At 38.2% G+C, this 20318-nt stretch overlaps 1 protein-coding gene across 2 annotated transcripts; it reads left to right on the top strand.

The window, feature by feature from the left end:
* The first annotated feature begins 5340 nt into the window (after positions 1-5340).
* On the top strand, positions 5341-19056 carry LOC307029271 (RNA-binding motif, single-stranded-interacting protein 1-like). 2 transcript variants are annotated; one of them, XM_079665067.1, is made up of 14 exons: positions 5341-5714; positions 7725-7885; positions 9325-9383; positions 10531-10622; positions 11719-11876; positions 12450-12529; positions 12645-12745; positions 13152-13201; positions 13295-13385; positions 14511-14558; positions 15337-15438; positions 16417-16485; positions 16774-16848; positions 17180-19056. In XM_079665067.1, the coding sequence occupies exons 1-13, from the start codon at positions 5664-5666 to the stop codon at positions 16840-16842; spliced, it is 1131 nt and encodes a 376-aa protein (XP_079521193.1). In that variant the 5' UTR covers positions 5341-5663; the 3' UTR covers positions 16843-16848; positions 17180-19056. The 2 variants fall into 2 exon arrangements, with proteins under 2 accessions (XP_079521193.1, XP_079521194.1); XM_079665068.1 differs by having other exon boundaries at positions 5347-5714; positions 7743-7885.
* The last annotated feature ends 1262 nt before the right edge of the window (positions 19057-20318 follow it).

The raw sequence follows: 20318 nt of genomic DNA, 5'->3' as shown, positions 1-20318 counted from the left end.
CATAGTATTTCAAGTATCTACATTTTGTCCACATTGACCAACAACAACACTAAAATACTTTTAAGAAAAACAGGGTAAAATAATAACAATAATAATATAATACTGTGAATGGATCCATTCTGCATAACGAGTACTTTTACTTTTGACAATTGAAGTACAGCTTATCATTCTATTATTGTACATATTATTCTGAAAAGGGAATTGTGCAGAATGAGTGCTTTACTTGTTGTTCTTTAAGTTAACTTTTGTACTTTTACTTATGCAAAATGTTGGAATCAGGACTTTTACTTGCAGTGGAATATCTTAAGTACATAGTATTTGTGCTTTTACTTAAGTAAAGGATCTTAGTTCATCTTCCAACACTGCGATTTACAATGCCAACGACTGCTTTTATGTAACTGCTGACACATGTTAATACATGTTATGTATAATTTACATATAACCTGTTAAATGTTTGACCTATTTTTCATTCTGTTTTAGAACTTTTTCAATAATATGTGTTATTTATGTTTTGTTTTAGGCACTTTATATATTTGTTCTTTATGTATATTTTGTTTCTTTAACATTATGCTCCAACTGCTGCACAACCATAAACTACAGGATACAACATTTTATACATTAATTTATCCCGTTATATATATATAGCTTATCTTATATCACTGGTTCTGTGTTATGCAGTTCTCTACAAATAGGCGCTTTAAATTATGTGTCTAAAGTACGGTTTAATTTTATATAGCAGTGAAACATCTGCAGCCTTGAAATTAGAAACATAAGAAGAAGTTAAGCTTTAACATTGTAATAAAACAGAATAAACAATAACATGTAACATAACAGTTTATCTTGATACTTATAATAGTGTTTCTGTAAAAGATGACAACAGTCTGGAGTTTACCTTTCTTCTTTTGGGTCTATGCCTCATTATTTATTTATTTTGGTCAAACATGCTTGAAGTCATTGCACTTGTTATTAAGAGTATGTATAAAGTGAAATATCTTTATAGCTAACATAATGTGCTTTATTTGTTAATAGTTTAAGTGCATCAATGGATTGGACACAACGGATATTTTTAAATCAATGTAAAGATGCACCCTGGCTTTGCTTTCTAGCACTTCCTGTACTGGTGTCATTTCTGTAAAAAAAAACTAATACAGCATCTCTCTTTCAATCCTAAAACGAATGAAAATGGCTGTGATGTTTGTAAGGTTTCTCATATTTCAACATGCAAGCATTTCATTATTCCCTGAGGAGCCACAAACTATGAGCGAAACCACACCATCACAGGACTGAGAAAAAGCAGCTCTGTTTGTCTTCAAGTGTTACAGCCAGACAGCTGCCACTCCAGCAGAAGAGCTGGGACAATCTCCACCAGTAGTGACTGGTTACAGACAGCTCACCTACAAGAATTTCAAATTCCCTAATTCCTCAGTGGATGAGGAAGGGGCAGATAATCATCCACATTCCTCAGCCCCTCCCTCTCCCCACCCACAAGACCTCTCCCCACCTCAACACCACTCAGAAGTCGTAACCAGGATGTGCTTCCTTGACGTAGGTTTGAAACATTTCTATGGCCTTTGAGATCCAGCCTGAGTAAACCTATGAATATATGTAATAATAATCAGTTAATAAGGTATTATTGGAAATGCAATTGGTTGGTTGATGTTTACATATACCCTCCTTACAAAGTAATGTGTAACATAACCTATCCAGTTACTTAATCGAAGTAATCCTACTTGTTAAACGTTATTACTTTAACATTAGTTTTCTAACACATTCTTAAAGAACATAAACTTGAACCAGACAGTTTAGAGCCTCAGTATTTTACACTTTATATTCTCATACGTTTATTACTATTTTTTAAATGTAGCTTTTGTTAAGATGGGAACAGACAAACTTGATCAATGTTATGAGCTTTTATCTATCAACTACTTTTTCCTCATTAATTGTAGCCTATTAATATTACATCTGATTTTAGTAATTCTGTATATAATAAACGTTGTATGATTGCAATCTTGACACTTCACCAATAAAGGATTTGATGTAAGCAACAACTTGTTCCAAGCCAAAACAACACAGGAAAAACTGTCATTCTCTTTGCTCCAAAAGTAGACAAAGCGTGCATCATTATTGCTGACTGGGTTATCTCAATGAATTCAGCTCTGCCTGTGATTGGTTGACTTTTACCCAGTTGTACAATTTGAAACCTATTCACTTTGTTGCTCGGAACAGAGAGGCAGCTTTTTGATAAATTATCCAGACAAACAATGGATAAATGTCCCAAAGGCAACATATCAATCGAAGGATTCAATATTTGATTAATTTGAAGCTGAGCTGGTTAAAAGTACAATGCAAAATGATACAATGTATGCAGCTTGAATGCAAAAAATAGTGTATTTCCGTTTAAATCCTATATAAAATCTAACATCCCACAAAAAGGGCAGTTTACAACACATTTCATCCAATGGATTAATCAAACAATAACTCCCAAACTGGGTGACAACAAGCACAGGAAACCATCTAAATACTACTGCAGCTGATTACTCAGATAGGAATGATTGGACTTTTCAAGGAACATCAGAGGTAGCTTGTAACACGACACCAGCATGAAACCGTAATCCAACCAGCGGAGGAAATAAGCGAGAGAAATGTGATGCTTTAAGAGGTTCCCAGCACCCTGATGGGATTTGGACTTAGGCTCGCTTTATAAATCTCCAGCAGGATGGCTGCTAGGGGCAAGCACTGCTTAAGTGTTCATATGTGAATATAAAATGAGTTTAATTAGATAACAGTGAAAGGGAAATGTGTACCTATTAAATACAACATCTCTAGGACCACACACATGTCTGTCTAGCTGTAATTAAATTACATTTGTTTCTCTGCTGCATCTTTACCAATCCGTTTATAGTGGTTAAACTGCGTTCCCTGTGATGCACAGTCTTGGTTTAATTTTGCATGGCTATATTTGTTGCCCATCATTCGACTCTTCCGTCAAATTTTCTGTCATTTATGTATAAAATGAAAGGCCAGATTTCACCCAAAAACAGAAATACTGCATAACATGAAAGAGTTACATTAAAAAAAACAAGGACACTGACATGATATAAAGCCCTGAAGAGTGTGTGTGTGTGTGTGTGTGTGTGTGTGTGTGTGTGTGTGTGTGTGTGTGTGTGTGTGTGTGTGTGTGTGTGTGTGTGTGTGTGTGTGTGTGTGTGTGTGTGTGTGTGTGTGTGTGTGTGTGTGTGTGTGTGTGTGTTGTGTGTGTGTTGCACCAATTCATTACATTAAAATACTTTACTACATAAAAGCTGTGTATCATTTTATATCATTTAGGTAAAATCTTTTGTATGGTTGCACTGCATGCCAGTCCAATTCCTCAATGAGGTTTGAAGAGTGTATGCGTTGGACCATAAGGTATTATGTTGTTGCATTGTATCTTAAGATCACTTACTCGATAAATTAACAAAGAAAGACCAATATTTGCACGACAAATAGATTGAATCATTATTGTAAAATATTGAGATATCAATTTGCATATTTCCTGATGATTGTATCATCGTCGGTTGCTATCCTGGCTCCAAAATGGTGGAATGAGCTCCCAATTGACATCAGGACAGCAGAAAGCTTACACATCTTCCGGCACAGACTAAAAACTAATCTCTTTCGACTCCACTTCTTAGAGCAATAAAATCACTAACAAAGCATTTACAGTATACTAACAAAGGACTAAAGCCAGTTGAGTAGCACTTGAAATGTTTTGGCTCTATGAAACCTGATTTAATTTTATGATTCTATTTTCTTCAAGTTTGTATCTTCTTGGTCGAATGCACTTATTGTAAGTCGCTTTGGATAAAAGTGTCAGCTGACTGTAATGTAATGTAATATATTCTGTTGACTGCTCAATAATATTTTTTGTAAAATGTAAGTCTAAATATTGTTATAGATTGTCCACAAAGAATTCATTTCTAATGGAGATGTACCATGTCCTCATATGACTCCATATTCAACCTCGATACATGCTGTACCAACTGAAATGTATCTGTGGCATTGAGTATTAAAAACTGTACAGAAAGTTGGTATCACTTTGCATTTTTGATCATAAAATATGTCATACTTTACATTATGTTCATATTAGAGTCTTAATTCAAGTATCAATGAGGCTGCTGTTTGACATAATAACAAAACAACGGTTGAAACATTGTATTGTTATAAGACACTAAAAATCTCTTTATCCCGAGAGAGAAAAAGATGATGATCTTAGTGTCTTCCAGTGCTCGCCCTGGCTCAACCTATCATAAGAATTACGAAGCAAAATACCTAAAAACACAAACTTGCACACAGGCTCTGAATAAAGAAAATAACTGGTTTGATTGATTCCATTGAGGGGGTTGGCCTGCTCTAATGAAGGGGGCTGTTCCTCCATCTGGGTGCAACAACTAAAAGCTTTTTGTAAGCCCGTGTCTGATGAACTGAAATAGGTCTTGGAGGTCAAACATGGGAGATCAGAAATGTAGAAAGATGGTTAGCGTATGTTAAACCATCGACAGCAAACCCCTAATAAGCAACATTCGACCAGAAGCTTTAAAGCTTTAGTTCCTGTTTTTGTTCATCAGTAAGCACCGAGTTATTTGTGTTTGCAAAAATGCTTAGTTTACACTTTATCAAACTGCATATAAGCAAATCAATCTTGTGAATGCACTCAAAAAGGAAAAATATCAATGCCTCTTTTGATCGATATATTCACCAAGGAGTCAATGTGTTTCTACTTCATCATTAAAACCTTTTGTCACATGATCTACATATGTAGAGCATATATAGGCCAGGCCTATGCCTAAGAGAACTCGTTTTATTTTAAGTACAAAAAAGGCATGTTATCTTTAAATCTGTGTCCTTTATTCTTCCCCAGTAATTCACTCTATCCCATAGTTGGGATTATATAGGCAGAGTGTGACCTCCAGCTCAGGCCAGTCCCTGCTTATATTTCATTGCATCCTGATTCTCTGACATGTAGTGTGTTGGATGGGGGGAAGGGTAGGAAGAGGAAGAGGGTGTGTGGTGTGTGTGTGTGTGTGTGTGTGTGTGTGTGTGTGTGTGTGTGTGTGGTTGGAGGAGGAGGAGGAGGAGGGGGTGAAGAATGCTTGGTATGTGCGGACGACAACAACATGAAAGGCGACGAGTGTTCGGCCCAACTGATTGTGAGCCTACAAATCAAACGTTAAAACACTTTGAATGCGATTATAAAAAAAAGCCCCAGACACCAGACGTCTATACGTGCCTTTGTTACATAAAACAAACCGCTAGTGCTAGTTTGTAAGAGGCGGCCACGCAGTTTTTTTTTATGTGGAACACCCTGCAGAGGCGGAGATGGTTTGGTCTGTAGTAGGTGGGACTGCCGAGCGGTCTGCAGCAGGACGTCGTAGATCAATGAACCGGACCGAAGGCTTGGTCCATCGCCCGGTGTGCATCTGACTGTATAGATGTGTCAGTATACCTATGCAGGACCAAGGCTTTATTTTTTACTATTAAGCAGCCCTTTCAGTATGCGGATGTTTTAAAACCGACTGGCTATTTCACAGGCTTCGTACACGGCTCGGATTCCGTCTCTAGTGGCTGCTCGTTGCGATTTTCTTATTTGGAAATTAAAATATATCCCATCTGTAACCTCCAGGATGATCTTTGCAAACACAGGCAACCCGCTGAAGGCAGCCCCTCGCAAACAGGTAGGCCACAAACACACACGTCGGTTTATTCTATTATAATTATTTTTATGTATTTTATTTCTTCCTCCCAACCCCCCTACACTCTCCCCCTACTCGAGAGACAGCATTTGAATGTACAGACTGATATAGATGACATTGGAAATCCTTTATGGCTTTCATATAGCACAAATGCGGGTACATCTCGTAATTTTAGTTCTACATTTATTAAATGATATAGGAACAAATATATAGACATGTCAAACGGGAAGCTGATCCTCTGATAGGCTGAACGGAGAGATAAAACCAGCTGCTGACCCCATCCATAGCTCTACAACCGATACTTTCATTATTGTGTCCATATAACCTTGTTTGCCCAGTCACTCACCCCGTCTGGTCAATATGCATGACGGTTATTGTAGTCCATTTTATGGATTAATGCATTCTGGGTGAATCCAATATGAGAGAGAGAGAGAGAGAGAGAGTGTAATGTAATGTATGTCAGTCAATCTGCTGGGGTCAACTGTGCTGCCTGCATTGTCGTTTTGACCTCTCAGGTGAAGAAAAAGGTAATTCAGGGTTGTGGCCCTTTGCTTTCCCATCACATCCTCGAAATTCAGATGGAAGATGGGAATAGAAAGCAAGCAGGCACAGAGGTGGGAAGCAGCTGCTATTCCCACCTCTGATGGTGGTAATGTGAGCCTTGTTTCAGATGAATTGGAGCCTGCAGCTTTTATGAGATCCCAAATATCAGCTGAAACTGAAATATTTATTCATCAGAAGGCACAGTATATGACTTTGAGGGCAGTAATCTGAAACCAGCCACATATGAAACCCTGTAGGGAAGTGGTGAATGAGTTTTAAGTGTAGGCGTAATGCAGGTTTAGTCTGCTATAAGGTGTGATGATGCCTCGGTGAAATGTACCACTGTAGCTGCCCTCTAATGGAGTAGGCGTACTGTCTCTGAGGACTGATGTGAACCCTTGATGGTCTCAAACACAGTTAGCATTGTAATTGCACACCAAGAAAAATGTAAGGCCTCTGCTTGGAGACACAACAGGCCAATGGTTACTGCCACAGCGATCAATATTTCATCTATAAAAGAAGCTGCCGTGAACATTTATCCATCAAATGACCGTGGAAGGATATCTCAGTGATTCCTGTTGGCATGGCTGTAGTTTTATCCATCCCTGGCTTTGGCTCTTGGAGTGGATTGTCCTTTGGTTATGGACAGATGGTGCGATTCTGCCATGCTTTGTCTTTGATCTGATCTGGAGTGGGTTTGGGGTGGCTGGGAGCTATTTTAATGAATGAGTAAGGAGAAGGAAATGCTTTGCATGATTTGGCTCACAAGTATGAAGAAAACTGTAGGCTTGTGATAAACACTATTGCAGGATGTACGACGTGAATGCAGATTTAATCACTTTGTGGTTCACAAAGGCCCACATACAAGATTAGGTATTTGTTATATGCTATGGTTTACTACCTTTTTACACCATCCTTGAGTTTAAAAGTCAAACTCCCCTACCACTCAAACACCGACAAAATAAGTATTCAGATGCTTTAGGATTACTCTCACAGTAAAAGAAAAATGATAACATTATATTTTTTGACCCATTGGTCTGCTGCTAATCTCAGGTATCAATACATGACTGTAGTTAATTATTAAAGCACTGCCTTCTATTTTAAGCTCAGCATGTGTTTTTTGTTATAAACATACAAAATGATTATGTGTATTTCACATTTCTCACAGAAATAAATAGAAATATTAAGTACAGTACTTCGAAATGTCACTGGCCCATTACAATGGAGGACATTAGCTGTCTTGGCTAATATGGGGAACAGTTTGTATTATCTTAACAATATTACAAGGGATGACCTTTAATGCAGCATGATAATAAAATAACAATGTCTGTCTGGTCACGCACTCTGTGTTTCTGCATTTTTGTTTCACTCAGATGATGAGATGTTCTTGTGATCACTGTTGACCTGAGTTTAAATTAGATTATCTAGCTCCCATACCCTTCCTAACAGTGGGTTTCCTGTGTGCAGTCCTACCCCATGACTCCGTCCAGTCCCAGCAGCAGCAGCAACAGCAGCAGCACAGGCCTGGAGCAGCTCAGCAAAACCAACCTGTACATCCGCGGCCTGCCTCCCGCCACTACAGACCTGGACCTGGTCAAACTCTGTCACCAGTGAGTACACAAACATGGACAGTATAAGCGTAACCAGTATGCTAATGTGTGTGCACACCAGTGTTTTGTCATTGATATTCTAGTTCGCTGAAGAGTCAAAGTGTGCTGAAGATATCACATACCAATGTCATTCCAGCCTGAATTGATTATGGTCTCTTACAGGACCATAATATGTACCAAAATACAGTTGTTACATTCATGTTGCAAATTCAAGTCAATGAAACTATTAGGTAACAATAATAATACAAATATATATATTTATTTAATTATTTCACTGGCCATGAAATTCAAGTTGCAAATGCAAGTCAATTAAACTATTAGGTAATAATAATTAAATATATATTATTTAAAGGAATGTTTCATGTGCTGTAAATATGCTAAATATGTCCAGTTAAAAAAAAAGAACATTCATCTGGGTTGCAACAAGGTTTGGTTAATCCCAACAAATGTCTCCTCGGATGTTTTTCTTTCCGATAGGTTTCATTGTTCTTAAGAAGAAACTCATGGGAACATGTTCAGAATCAAAATAAATATTTAAAATGTAAAAGACCATAGCTAAATAGACTAAATTGACATTTGACAATAAAATACAGTCTGCCGTTTTAGTGCCTCATTGTTGGCATTAAAAAAAAAAAATGTTAGTAAACCATAATGTATTCTGACACATAACATGTTCCCATCACCATATCCCTTTAAACAGACACATGGACAATTCTTAGTTCAACCGTGGTATGTGAAGCAGACTGCTAAAATGATTGTTTAAAAAAAAGAAAGAAAGTCAAGTCAGTAAACATGTCCGATACCTGATACCATAGGCTTCATTGTGAGTGGTTAGTGTGGTGGATGCCGTAATTAGTAGAGTTTTGTCTCCTCTCTTTCCCTCTGAATCACAAGCATATGGAGCGAGGCATTCACCCATGTAACCAGCAGCTGCAGCAGCTGTTTGTGTCCTGTTTGCTTGTGTTTTGTTCATCTTCCCAATGGTGTTTGCCAGCACAAAGCAGAAATGAAAGTGCTTTTCATAGCAACAAGGTCTGAATGGTGATGTAAGCTAGGCATTCAGTGTGTATGTTGTGTGTGCTCGCAGCCCGTGTCACAGTTCAACCTTAGTGTAAAGTCAAAGATAAAGCAAAACCTGAAACATTCGTTTTGCTTGATTTTAGGAAACATGAAGGAGAGCGGTGATGTTCAGTATGTGCCTCTGAAATACGACCACATTTTGTATTTTAATCAATATTTCCTTTTCTGCTTGTGTTGAATTCTATTTTTGATTTGATTAAACTGTAATGTCCTGTAGATATGTATAGAGACACTTGATATTACCAATACACAATAAGAAGTCCAGGCGGTTATGAAACATTCTAAATATCACCAGTCTCACTTCTATATATTTCTGAAGATAATTGTTTAAAGTAACCTGCATGTTGATGTGTGCACAGGTATGGCAAGATTCAGTCAGCAAAGGCAATCCTGGACAAGACAACCAACAAATGTAAAGGTCAGTAAGGATACTACATCACTTATCCGGGCTGCACATTTAGAAAATAAATAAATGTAGCAATATAACTTCAGTCCTCAGTCCTCCAAATCTCCAATGCATGTTCAAGAGCTTATTTTCATCAAGTATCACACCAGGGTTTTTGCATGTCGAACTACCTTTTGATGCTATTTACTTATATGTCAGCACACTTGTAAACCATATAAAAATAACACAAGATTTTAGATTTGAGAATGAATTTCCAAACCTTCTATGCAGCTCCTGGTTTTCATTTTTATCCATAGTGTACGAATATTATTTTGCGGCAATTTAATACTTTGCCTGGGTAATTCACCATTGTCAACATGAATTGTGAAGGTGTCTGCTTTTATTTATAAAAAATATTAAAAGCATTATATATTTGTCAAACTGGTTGTGTTGTTGCATGACATCACTGCTGAAAGTGTGGCTTGATTCGCAAAGTCTGCAATACAATGCAACGAAAGCATAGATTTGAATGAAACAAAAGCAGATTATGATGGATTAACTAACTCAAGCAGATTTACAGTCTCTACACACAGATTTTCACACTTAAAGAAATGAATTGAAACCAGTGAGGTACTGGTTGATAGGAAAACACATTAAGAAATCAGAAACATCATGGTAGGCTTTGGAAAATGAAAAGAACGCAACGTACTTGTTCTTAAGTCATACATCTGGTTAAACATTGGTGCCAGTTTGGTTCTTAAAGGAATAGTTTGACTTACTGATGGAAGTCGCTGTGCATAGCAAAGGGAAATGTACAGATTACACACAACAATATATACAATGTTAATTAGTGAGCTGTATAGTTACTCTTAGACAGATACGAGAGTTGTATCAATCTATTTATATAACTCTTGGGAATATAATAAATAACTATTTTTCAAAAATGTTTACGAAATCACTCTGACAGATTCAGTTTTTTATGTTTAATAGGAGACATTAAGATAACAATTTTGACGTGACTGAACATTTTAGACATATATTCTCTATATATTTACACTACTTAACAATAAATATTAATAAATATGATCTATCACTCTGTAATAGTGACACATTACAACATGAATAAAATATGGTGCTTTTTTCATTTATGTTAATACTACCATCCTTCTTCCGACTACAGGTTACGGCTTTGTGGACTTTGACAGCCCGGGGGCTGCTTTAAAGGCAGTCCATGCTCTGAAGACCAGCGGCATACAGGCCCAGATGGCCAAGGTGAGTTGGGTGTGTGTGTGTTGTGTGTGTGCTTCTTTAATTCACACATGTGTACGGTGTTTGTTAGAGTCTGACATTAGACTGGTCACGTGACCTCAGCTGACAAGCTGTTCTTCCCGTGACCCCATTTACTTTCACTGTAGAAACCAGATGTCACATCCCTCCCTGCCAAATAACCTGTCAGTCAGTGTGACACATTACACACAGGGCCACTAGCCCACACACTAACACAGCCTCCTGCTTAGGCTTGGCTGTAGAGAGTGTAGAGATGTTTTTACCAGTATTATTACTATGTCACTGAGTGTTAACAATTATCGTTCATGCATACTGATGTAGGCATTTCTGCAGCGAAGCACTGTAGCAACAGTACTGCTGCTGTAAGCCATTCTTGATCCTCTGTGACTAATTCAAAGTAACCAGTTTTTCATTTTTCCAAAATATCTTTAGATCCCAAACAGGCTTTGTCTGCATCACATGTGTGACTTATGTCATAGTGGAGAGCAGTGGAAATTGAATCAGTTAATTTCCTTCAGTCCCTTTCCCAGCCAGGCCTGTGTGGTTGTGCTTAAACTCATGGTTGAGAGTTCATTGATGAAAGGTGCTCTCGGGGGACCTGCATCTCGCTGCTTTGTTCGGAACAAACACGCAGAGCACAGTTTGTGTGTTGTGGTAGCTAGGCTACGCTGCTCTCCTGCTGTTTCTAGGGAAGACCGTAGAGGCGCTGAGCTGCTGCTCAGCTCAGATGAAGTGTGTATCTGTGGGTGGGTGTGCACACAGGAGAGCTCATTAATGTTTGTTCAAAGTAATGTCTTCTTCTGACCCTTAAACCTAAATAACAAACCATGTTCCATACAGACACATTTCTAAGCAGAAAATAAACATCCATCAGTATTTAATGTGTCAATGAGGAAATGGCACACAACCACCATAATCTGTAGTTTATTAGCATATATATTTATTGCAAATGAGTCTCCTTCATGAGTAATTGTTTTTGTATTTCAGCAGGCTTCTCTCTCTCAGGTCAAATGCGAAATATACTATAAAACACATGACATTTAATGAACGTCTTATTTCCCATCTTCTTTTCTGTGAGCAGCAACAGGAGCAGGACCCCACTAATCTGTACATTTCCAACCTGCCTCTCTCTGTGGACGAGAAAGAGTTGGAGAACATGCTGCAGCCCTTCGGCCAGGTAGTCTCCACACGGATCCTCCGAGACTACAGCGGCAACAGCCGAGGCGTGGGCTTTGCCAGGTCAGTCACAAAAGATTGAATATTAAATCAGTTGTAGAAAAAATCGTTCAGCTTGATTATAAACTTGTGATGATGATTGCATTAATTGCATTAATCAATGGCTCCATGTAGCTACTGTTCATGCACTTGACAGTCAAACGTATTACTGTATAAGCTTTTCTGGAAGTCGGCCCTGTTGACTGAAGGACTTCTGTTTTTACACTGCTGTCAGTGAGGTAATGAAAGCAAACAGTGTACATATTAATACACATGAAGGTTGTGTTTGTATTGACGTTTCTGTTGACGTCATTGTCTCACAGCATCTTACATTTCAATGCAAATGAAAAATGTGCTACTGTTTTTACAAGTAAATAATATTACCTCCTGTCCCAATTCATATACACACAGCCATTTGTGAGTCTTCGTCTACCATGGTTTGTCATTCATAATTGAATGAGAAATAGCATTAAATGAGGAGGAACAATTATTCTCAAACTATCCCATTTTGCGTCACTCCTCACAATAGAAATTCCAAGTAGATCGTCCCTGTGTGATTTTGTGATGATTCATTGCTTTATATTTTTCCACTGTCAGGATGGACACCACAGAGCAGTGTAATGCCGTCATCTCCCACTTCAATGGAAAGTTTATCAAGATCGCTTCTGGAGCTATGGGTAGGAAAGAATTTCACGTTTCTGTTCACTATTGCTCAGATAAAAACTGTGGAGGTGCTGGTGATGGATTTCTGAGTGACGGTTAATTTGTTGTTTATTCGTGCTTTGCCCCCAGCTCCCTCTCAGCCCTTGCTGTGTAAGTTTGCAGACAGTCAGAGGAAGAAACATGCGCACAGCGGGTTTATTCCCAATGGACAGACAGGAGATCTCAGACTAGTATGTATCTGCTTTAATACTTTTTAGTTTTTATTGCTGTATTTTTTATTATATGCAAGTCTTTTTACTATCAAATCTTATCCCCTTAGTTGTCCACTACAGCATAAATAAATGAAAAAATAGCGGCACATATAGTAAATCTTGCCTTCTTTTCCAGGATACATTGTGAAGAATGTCAAGATAGTGATAACAGTTATGGTGTTTTTACATCTGTACACCAAATTATGAGCAATTTCCTCGGAATTGTATAGTATAAAAAATTATAAATGATAAATCAACTTGCTCCCATTTAAACCCATTATAACGAATACATTGTTCAGAGGCACTGATTTGTTTCATATTTTGATAATATAGTAGTAAAATACACATATGTAACTTCTAATTATTGTTTATTTACTTACCTTAGGGTCAAATGACTCTTACCTATGACCCCTCCTCAGCAGCTATACAGAATGGGTAAGTCACATTACATGTAGCAGGTCATGGCACCATTTTTTAACTAAATAAATATTAGCTGAGCTTTAATTTGAAATACTGTGTGTTTCCTAGGTATTATCCTTCTCCATATCCAGTGAGCAACAGGATAATGGCTGTGCAGCCGGCGATGTCTCCCTACATGTCTCCAGTCTCTGCTTACCAGGTACTGCAGAAGATCCTGAATAACTGAATTGATATCCTCTTTCTCTCTTCACCTTCTCTTTGCATTTGATGTATCAGTTATGGTGGCTTGTAGTTTATTTTTTGATTGTGTGTGGGTTGTACAAGTGCTTTAGATATAACAATAGGTGTTAAAGCTGCCCTGGGCCACTGCAAACTGTGGCAGCTCAGATTGCCTGTGGATTTATATTCAAATTCTTTAGAAATGGAAGAGTTTGGTAAACCAGAAGTCATGTAATATGACACTATGCCTTCTAGAGTAACGTGGGCAAAATAACCTCATATTTGCAGCAGGTACATCTTCTCTGAGTCACATGTTCCCTAAATTGGGATGTTGCTCAATGTTTTGTAATATTTATTATGGACTCAATACTTTCTTTTCATCAGAAACAAGATCCTTGCTTGTAATAAATGTGCACAAGTGATGAAGCACTTTAGAATAGAGCCCTCACCAGGTGTTCTTCAGGTAAATCAACGACGTGTTTTGGACCTGTCTTCAAAGCCTTTCTGCTAGACTTTCCTGTCATGTGGAGACTTGGTAGTTAGCTCTTAGTAATAAGCTCAGAGGTTCTCTTTGTGCGGTTGGAAATGCCCTTACATTTAATGAAACACCTGTAGGTTCGATCCTCGACCTTGCACCTCAAGGCCTCTGGTTCTGTGAACACTTACTGTATGAGCTGTCTTGTGTTTGAGGGAGGAGTTTTTCATACCAATCCATAACTAGTATCGACGTCTCACAAAGGATCACCTTTTCACTTAGATAAAGGGGGAAGGTTCTCCCCTGCAGGTTCCCTTCATGCCCAGTGTGATCTTTAACAACACCAAGTAGGATGATAGAGCAGTTTAAGTTTTCGATCAAAAGCTGAACACTATTTCTGGATTCACATGGTTGATTAAGGTCCCTGAGCAGAAATAGTGGATGGATGGATACAGTATATGCTATTTCTATCAAAAGTTACATTTAGAGTTATTTTTGGGGAAAAACAATGGTTATTAGGATTGTTAAGTTAGTTTGTAACATTAAAGTTTAATTCCAGACAGGTCAATGACTCTTATTTTCCATCTGTCTCTTGTTCTGCCTCTCCCTTCCTGTCTGACCCTCCATTAGGTACAGAGTCATTCTTGGGTACATCAACCATATATCATGCAACACCCGGTAAGTTAACAACGGCATTTGCCCTTTTTCTTTTATAGACCACCTCCTATTCTGTGTACAGGAAATGGGTGTGTGGCGGCGCTGCAGCTCTGAGCTCAGTGTTACTTTAATCAGGCCGTTCTGCTGACACAATTAAACCAACATCGTCTAAAACTTCCCCAAATCTAGGAAAAGGCCAGAGCTGACGCCAGTTCTGGGAAATAGCCACTGTGTATTAAACGTTGTATGTGTGTTTGAGTGTGTGTGTGGAAGAAAAATGGGAACAACTAAAAAGACATTCAGCCCCCCCCCCCCCCCCCCGCCTTTCTCTGGATCCAGCAGGAAATGCCTGGAGCAGAGACAGTCTTGTGACTCTTTGACTCTTCCAACAGATGGTTTCCAGTGGAACAAGTGTCTCTGCTGATCTCCCCCTCCCCCACTTGTTATGGACTATTCCCTAAAGGCGTCATGTTTAAAGGAATATACCACATCTGAAAACAGACTAGCGCTGGCAACGTCACTCCTTTTACATATTTTCATCCTGTAACCTTGGAGCGTCAAATACTTCATGTTAACCTCAGACTATTATATCGCAACAGCATTAATGCTGTATATGTGCTGTAAAATATATATTCAGACTAGGTTTTAAACAGTGACATGTGTAATACTCAACACACACACTGCCTGTCATTGTTGTTGCATCCTGTGCTTGCTATTTTATCAGGTATTTCAGAATTTGTCCATTTAGTATGCAGAATCATGTGATGTGTGCTGAAGGCTCAGCTGGTTTGTATTACAGGCTGCTGTGATGTCTCCCTCTGTGGATCCCTCCATGTCACTGCACCCTTCAGCCATGATTACTCAGCAGATGGGCCAGCTGTCACTGGGAAACTCTGGAGCGGTGAGTGGAAAATCACACAGCACTAATCAAATTAAACCTGTAAAGTATAATTAAATATAAAACACTCACAGCTATTTGGGCAACATGTTGGTTTCAATTCCTGCAATCTGTCTATAACAGTGACTAGACACAGACTTGTGAACATGGTGCAACAGTGGACATTTTGCATGGACTTCCCTGGATCAGTGCTGTGAAATCTTTATTTTGTGTTATTCATTTATTGTATTTTGAAATGTTCATGACACTCAATATGGTATGTTAAATTACAAGCATATTGTCTAATTAAAAACAATTACAATGTAAAGTCTTGTGTGAAGCATAATTTAACCATAAATGTAAAGTCTCTTTTCACACAGTTTCTACTAAATACCTCAACATTAGTTTTATAAACCGTTAGATTTACTGATCTCTGTGAAGATAAAAACACTGTTTTATAAGTCATATAGGGGAGGTTGAAGATGAAGTCTATTTCATGTTTTAAGGTTCATTAGCTCATGATGTAAGATCTGCCCCATTATCTGATTAAAATAAAAAGTATATTAATATATGAACATTTTATTTATCTTATAAGTTTGTTTGGGCTGGGCACTTATATGTGCAGGACATATTAGATAAATACAGTCCCCTCTAAAATACGTAATACTATATGTAAAGCAACATTTCTTCTCAATGCCTAAAAAATTACTGAAACGGTCCCAAACTATGGAATTCCTTTCCTTATACCTTTTTATAATTAAACTTGAAACAGATTTTTTCACACTGTCATGTAGTTGTATCCTAACCTAATTTTCTTTTATAACTTTCTTGAATCCTCACTAGGAATGTATTATATCTATGTACATGATGATTATTATTATTATTTTTTTATTTCGTGTGGTTTCAGCTTTCTAATGTATTTTCTTTTCATGTTGAGTAACACAAGATACCTGTAATACCATTTACTAATTGAGATGTATTCATTGTTTTCTTATCTTTCAGTACATGTCGGCCAACCCTGGTGTCCAGGGAGCTTACATGCCTCAGTATCCGCCCATGCAGGCAGCAGCTGTAAGTTTAATGTTTCTTTGTCTCTTTCAGCTTTTCATTCAAAACACTCCCGTTTCCACCTGGTGTCCATTAAACTGTCATTAAATCCTCAACAAAAATTGCTACAGGATATTACTCCAGCCCATGCCACTCCAATCTCATATCTTATGCAATCAAATATGGGAGTCATACAGCATTGAGTTGTTTTTGTAGAGTTAGTCCTGTAAAACTATCAATTATCTCAGTGCAAACACCGTGAAGACAGTTATTATCACGCTCTAAATGAGAGACGCTGTTTTTGCTTTTCAGGAAAACGGCACGCCGCAACAAGTGGATTCTTCCAACAACTCGTCTCCCTACAGTCAACTCAGCAAGTAACCACAGGTACGCTGGAGCTTCTGAATGTAAGCCAGCTGGCGTTAACCCAAGCACAATGTTTGTTTCAGCAACATTACTGCCTCCTAATACCAGTTTTGGTAGCACAATATAATAAGACACCAACAGTTTAATTGACTATAAGTACCTGCTTTATTCACGTCTTTATACATTTGTTTAAAGACATGAATACCAATTGTTTATGGGTTTACCATTTGTTAAAAAGTTATATAATTTATAGAGGGTGCATTTGTCGGTCAACGATACCAAGATCCCACTGTTGCTGATATTAGTTTATGGTTTTAATATCAATGCCTTTGCTTACTGTGTTTATTATCAGGCTAGATTGCTGCTCTGTGAGCCTGAGGGCAGGTGGGAGGTTGCCGATGACATCACCGTGGTAACAGTCACCGCCTTCTCTGATTGGACCAGATACATGAACGTTTTTGCACAGCCCCAATGTTTGTGGTGGAAATTGAGGACAGTGTAAATGGACTCAAACAGTTGGCTAATCACAGAAGAAGACAAAAAAAGATTTATTTTGATAAGAAACAACATGCTCTTCTTTTTCTCTTTTTCAAGGATTCTCAAACAAATGCCAGAGGACCCCCCCCCCCTCCCCCTCTTCACTCCTACCCCAGTATGATGTGATATTAAACATGCATGAGATTGAGATAGTTCCCCCCCCCCCTCCAAGGTTTCTATGATTTTACAATTCCTTTATTTGTGATATATGAAAAACTTGCAAAGCCTTGTTTGCACTGAAGTTTAAAGAATATCTATCTTGCCACAGAATAGCTCACAAAATCAATTCATGTTCAACTGCACTGACAGCTGATACAGGTGACCATTTCATTAGGAAATTAATGAATTTATTATTGGAAAGGTGCCTTCCTTACGCCACATCAAACATTCTCTAACATTTTTTCATCAAACTTAATCAGGTGTCATATTTCTGATTGAACAAACGTGTGTGTGAAATTATGGAGATTTCCATTGAGTGTTTCGCTATCTAGTCTTCTGGTAGCAATAAAACATTGAGAGTCCCAAGGCAATACAGAGAAAAAAAGCAAGGTAATTCCTTATTTTCCCTCTATCCTTTTTTTTAAAAAAATCTTCAAGACGTGACTGAAAAAAAAAGAGCAGAACTTTTATGAAATTACAAGTTTTACACCCAATGGACATCTTTTAGGAGGGTTTTTTTTTTTCTCTCGTGGTCAGTTTGACCAGTGATCTACCTCATGGTTCTGCCGCAGTCTGCTGGTGTTGTGGGGTTTGCAGGTAAAGCCCCGTTGTTTACCAGAGTGGACGAAGCGGAACAAAGCCATGCTCAGGAGCTGGCTATAGGACTTCTGCCCGTTTGTCTCCCACATGCAGCGTTTCTCTTCCTGAACTGCAAAGAAACATTGTGCTTTGTTTCCTCTTCGTTTGTCACTGCTTCTGTTCCCGTGTTTTTGTTCTTAACATGATGAGCGTTGTTCGGTTAGGAGGCTCCTTTATAGAGATTCAAAGTAAGACAACTAGCCTACTAGCTTCTCGTTGAAATAGTTGGTTTACAATGGGCTTGAAACAAATACATGCAGGCTACGTGCATTTATTTTGTACATTCTTCTGCCTTTGCCATTCTAGAAACATCTTAGATGACTCACCGCTTTCCCTTACATTTTCTCTTTTTCATTTAAGAGTTGGTTACACTACTACTGTAAAGTTCTCCAAAAGTAATGCTGAGATATACCCAACATTTGCTATACAGCAGCAGAACAGTGTACATGCAAAACGGTTTGGATCTCAAATCTAGATGCGCTTGTTCAGATTTAAAATTGTAAATGATATGCATTCAGGGCCAAAAGTGAAAAATAAGTGAGTGAGTTTGCTTTGCTTTTTTTTTACACTTCTATGAGACAAGAAAAATGGTAAATCTGTATGGTCGCGTTGCTTTTCCCGATTACATTGGGTCAGATCCCCCGATAGTACTGTAACAGTAAATGCTCACTTTAGGAAAACACAAGCAGTTACCTGTTTTTACTGCGTGAACTTTCCCATTCTGAACATTTGTTGCTGGAAAAAATGTAAAAATGAAAAAAAAAGAATTGTACATGTTATCCTCATTGCTTCCCCTGTCCCTTTCAACTGATTCTCAAACAATCTTCTCCTTCCTCTCTCCTTTGAAACATTGGAATAAAAACAGTGCTGAATAAAATGCTCTTCTCTTTCTCAGATGCGACTCTTGTCTCTTTTATTGACGTTTTTAAAGCTAAATAAAGCCTTCACTTTCCTACAATGCATCTCAAAATGTATTCTCCTCTTCCAGGAGCTTCCAACTTTAAATCTCTGCATCTCGAGTTTGTAATAAATACAAAACAATTCTCAAGAGATCAGAATTTGCTCACTCCAGAGCATTGGTAAACCTTATATTCTTTTTTTTTTACATGCTGATTTGTAGAAAATTGATCTTCACGTGTTAAATCATTTATGTGTCTCTTCAAACTGGAAATGAATGTACCACTTTTAAATACTCCACAATAAACAGTAAAACAAGAACATATTGATTCAAACAAAGAGTTACTGGCTCCAACAACCTAAAATCCTCTGAGCCTGTAATACATATCAACAAGACGCCTTTAAAGTCACCGTCATGTATTTGTAATGATAAATGGGTTGTACTGATTATCTGGCAACAGAGGGCACTGTTAGGCAAAGCTGTCCAGCATATTTGAAACCAGAACTAATCTTTAAGCCTGGATATCTTTCCAATGTCTGATCACATGTGTGCAATTTATGACGGATCAGATGAGCAACATGTGTGTGTTCATGCACCTGCCCGTCCTGCACTATTTTAGGCACACAGCCTTTGTAGTTTCACTCTCACACCGGATCTCCCGCCTTAAGCTCAGACTTAGCGCAGCTGATCCCAGAGACATAAAGGCACCATGCCCCCAACTCTGACCAGTCAAAGGGATCAAGATTAGCCATCACACCCTCTGAAACCCCCCAACACACCACCCATTCAGTCCAAACTCCAGGAATACTCATATGCAGCATACACACATGTCAATCAAATGGCTATTGTAAGGGCATCAAGCCTTTGAACACAAGATATATGCCAAGTGGAGTCCCTCGCTCTTTCCTCTCATCCGCCCTGTCTCTCTTTTAATTCTCCACAGCTGAGGGGACACATGGCACTGATCCCTTGAGAAGACCCAAGGTCAGACTGGGGGCACAGACATTAAGAGGGGAGGCCTGGTTCTGGTATCCAATATCCTTCATTTAGTGTGATACACGCTAGCAATTCAATACATGTGATGATTTCTAAAGATGTATCCTTGTTTCTTTTAATACTGTGCTTTCCAAATTATTTAAAATGTTTAGTAAGATAATAACCAAAAGGGGGCTCAATTAGAAAGTAACTGCAGTTTAGCTTACACAATGGGGATGCTAGTAATTACTTTACAACTACATAACTACAGATAATTAGAAGA

Source organism: Notothenia rossii (assembly GCF_949606895.1).
Source record: "Notothenia rossii genome assembly, chromosome: 2".
NCBI lineage: Eukaryota > Metazoa > Chordata > Actinopteri > Perciformes > Nototheniidae > Notothenia > Notothenia rossii.
The sequence above is the reverse complement of the archived record's forward strand: the minus strand, read 5'-3'. Positions and strand labels throughout refer to the sequence as shown.

What these genes read in the sequence shown, in the direction of transcription:
- LOC307029271 (XM_079665067.1), top strand. Translation starts at nt 5,664, where the DNA reads ATGATCTTTGCAAACACAGGCAACCCGCTGAAGGCAGCCCCTCGCAAA. An exon ending in CACTGGGAAACTCTGGAGCG is followed by an intron (nt 15,439 to 16,416) that starts GTGAGTGGAAAA and finishes CTTATCTTTCAG; the next exon opens with TACATGTCGGCCAACCCTGG. An exon ending in CGCCCATGCAGGCAGCAGCT is followed by an intron (nt 16,486 to 16,773) that starts GTAAGTTTAATG and finishes TTTGCTTTTCAG; the next exon opens with GAAAACGGCACGCCGCAACA.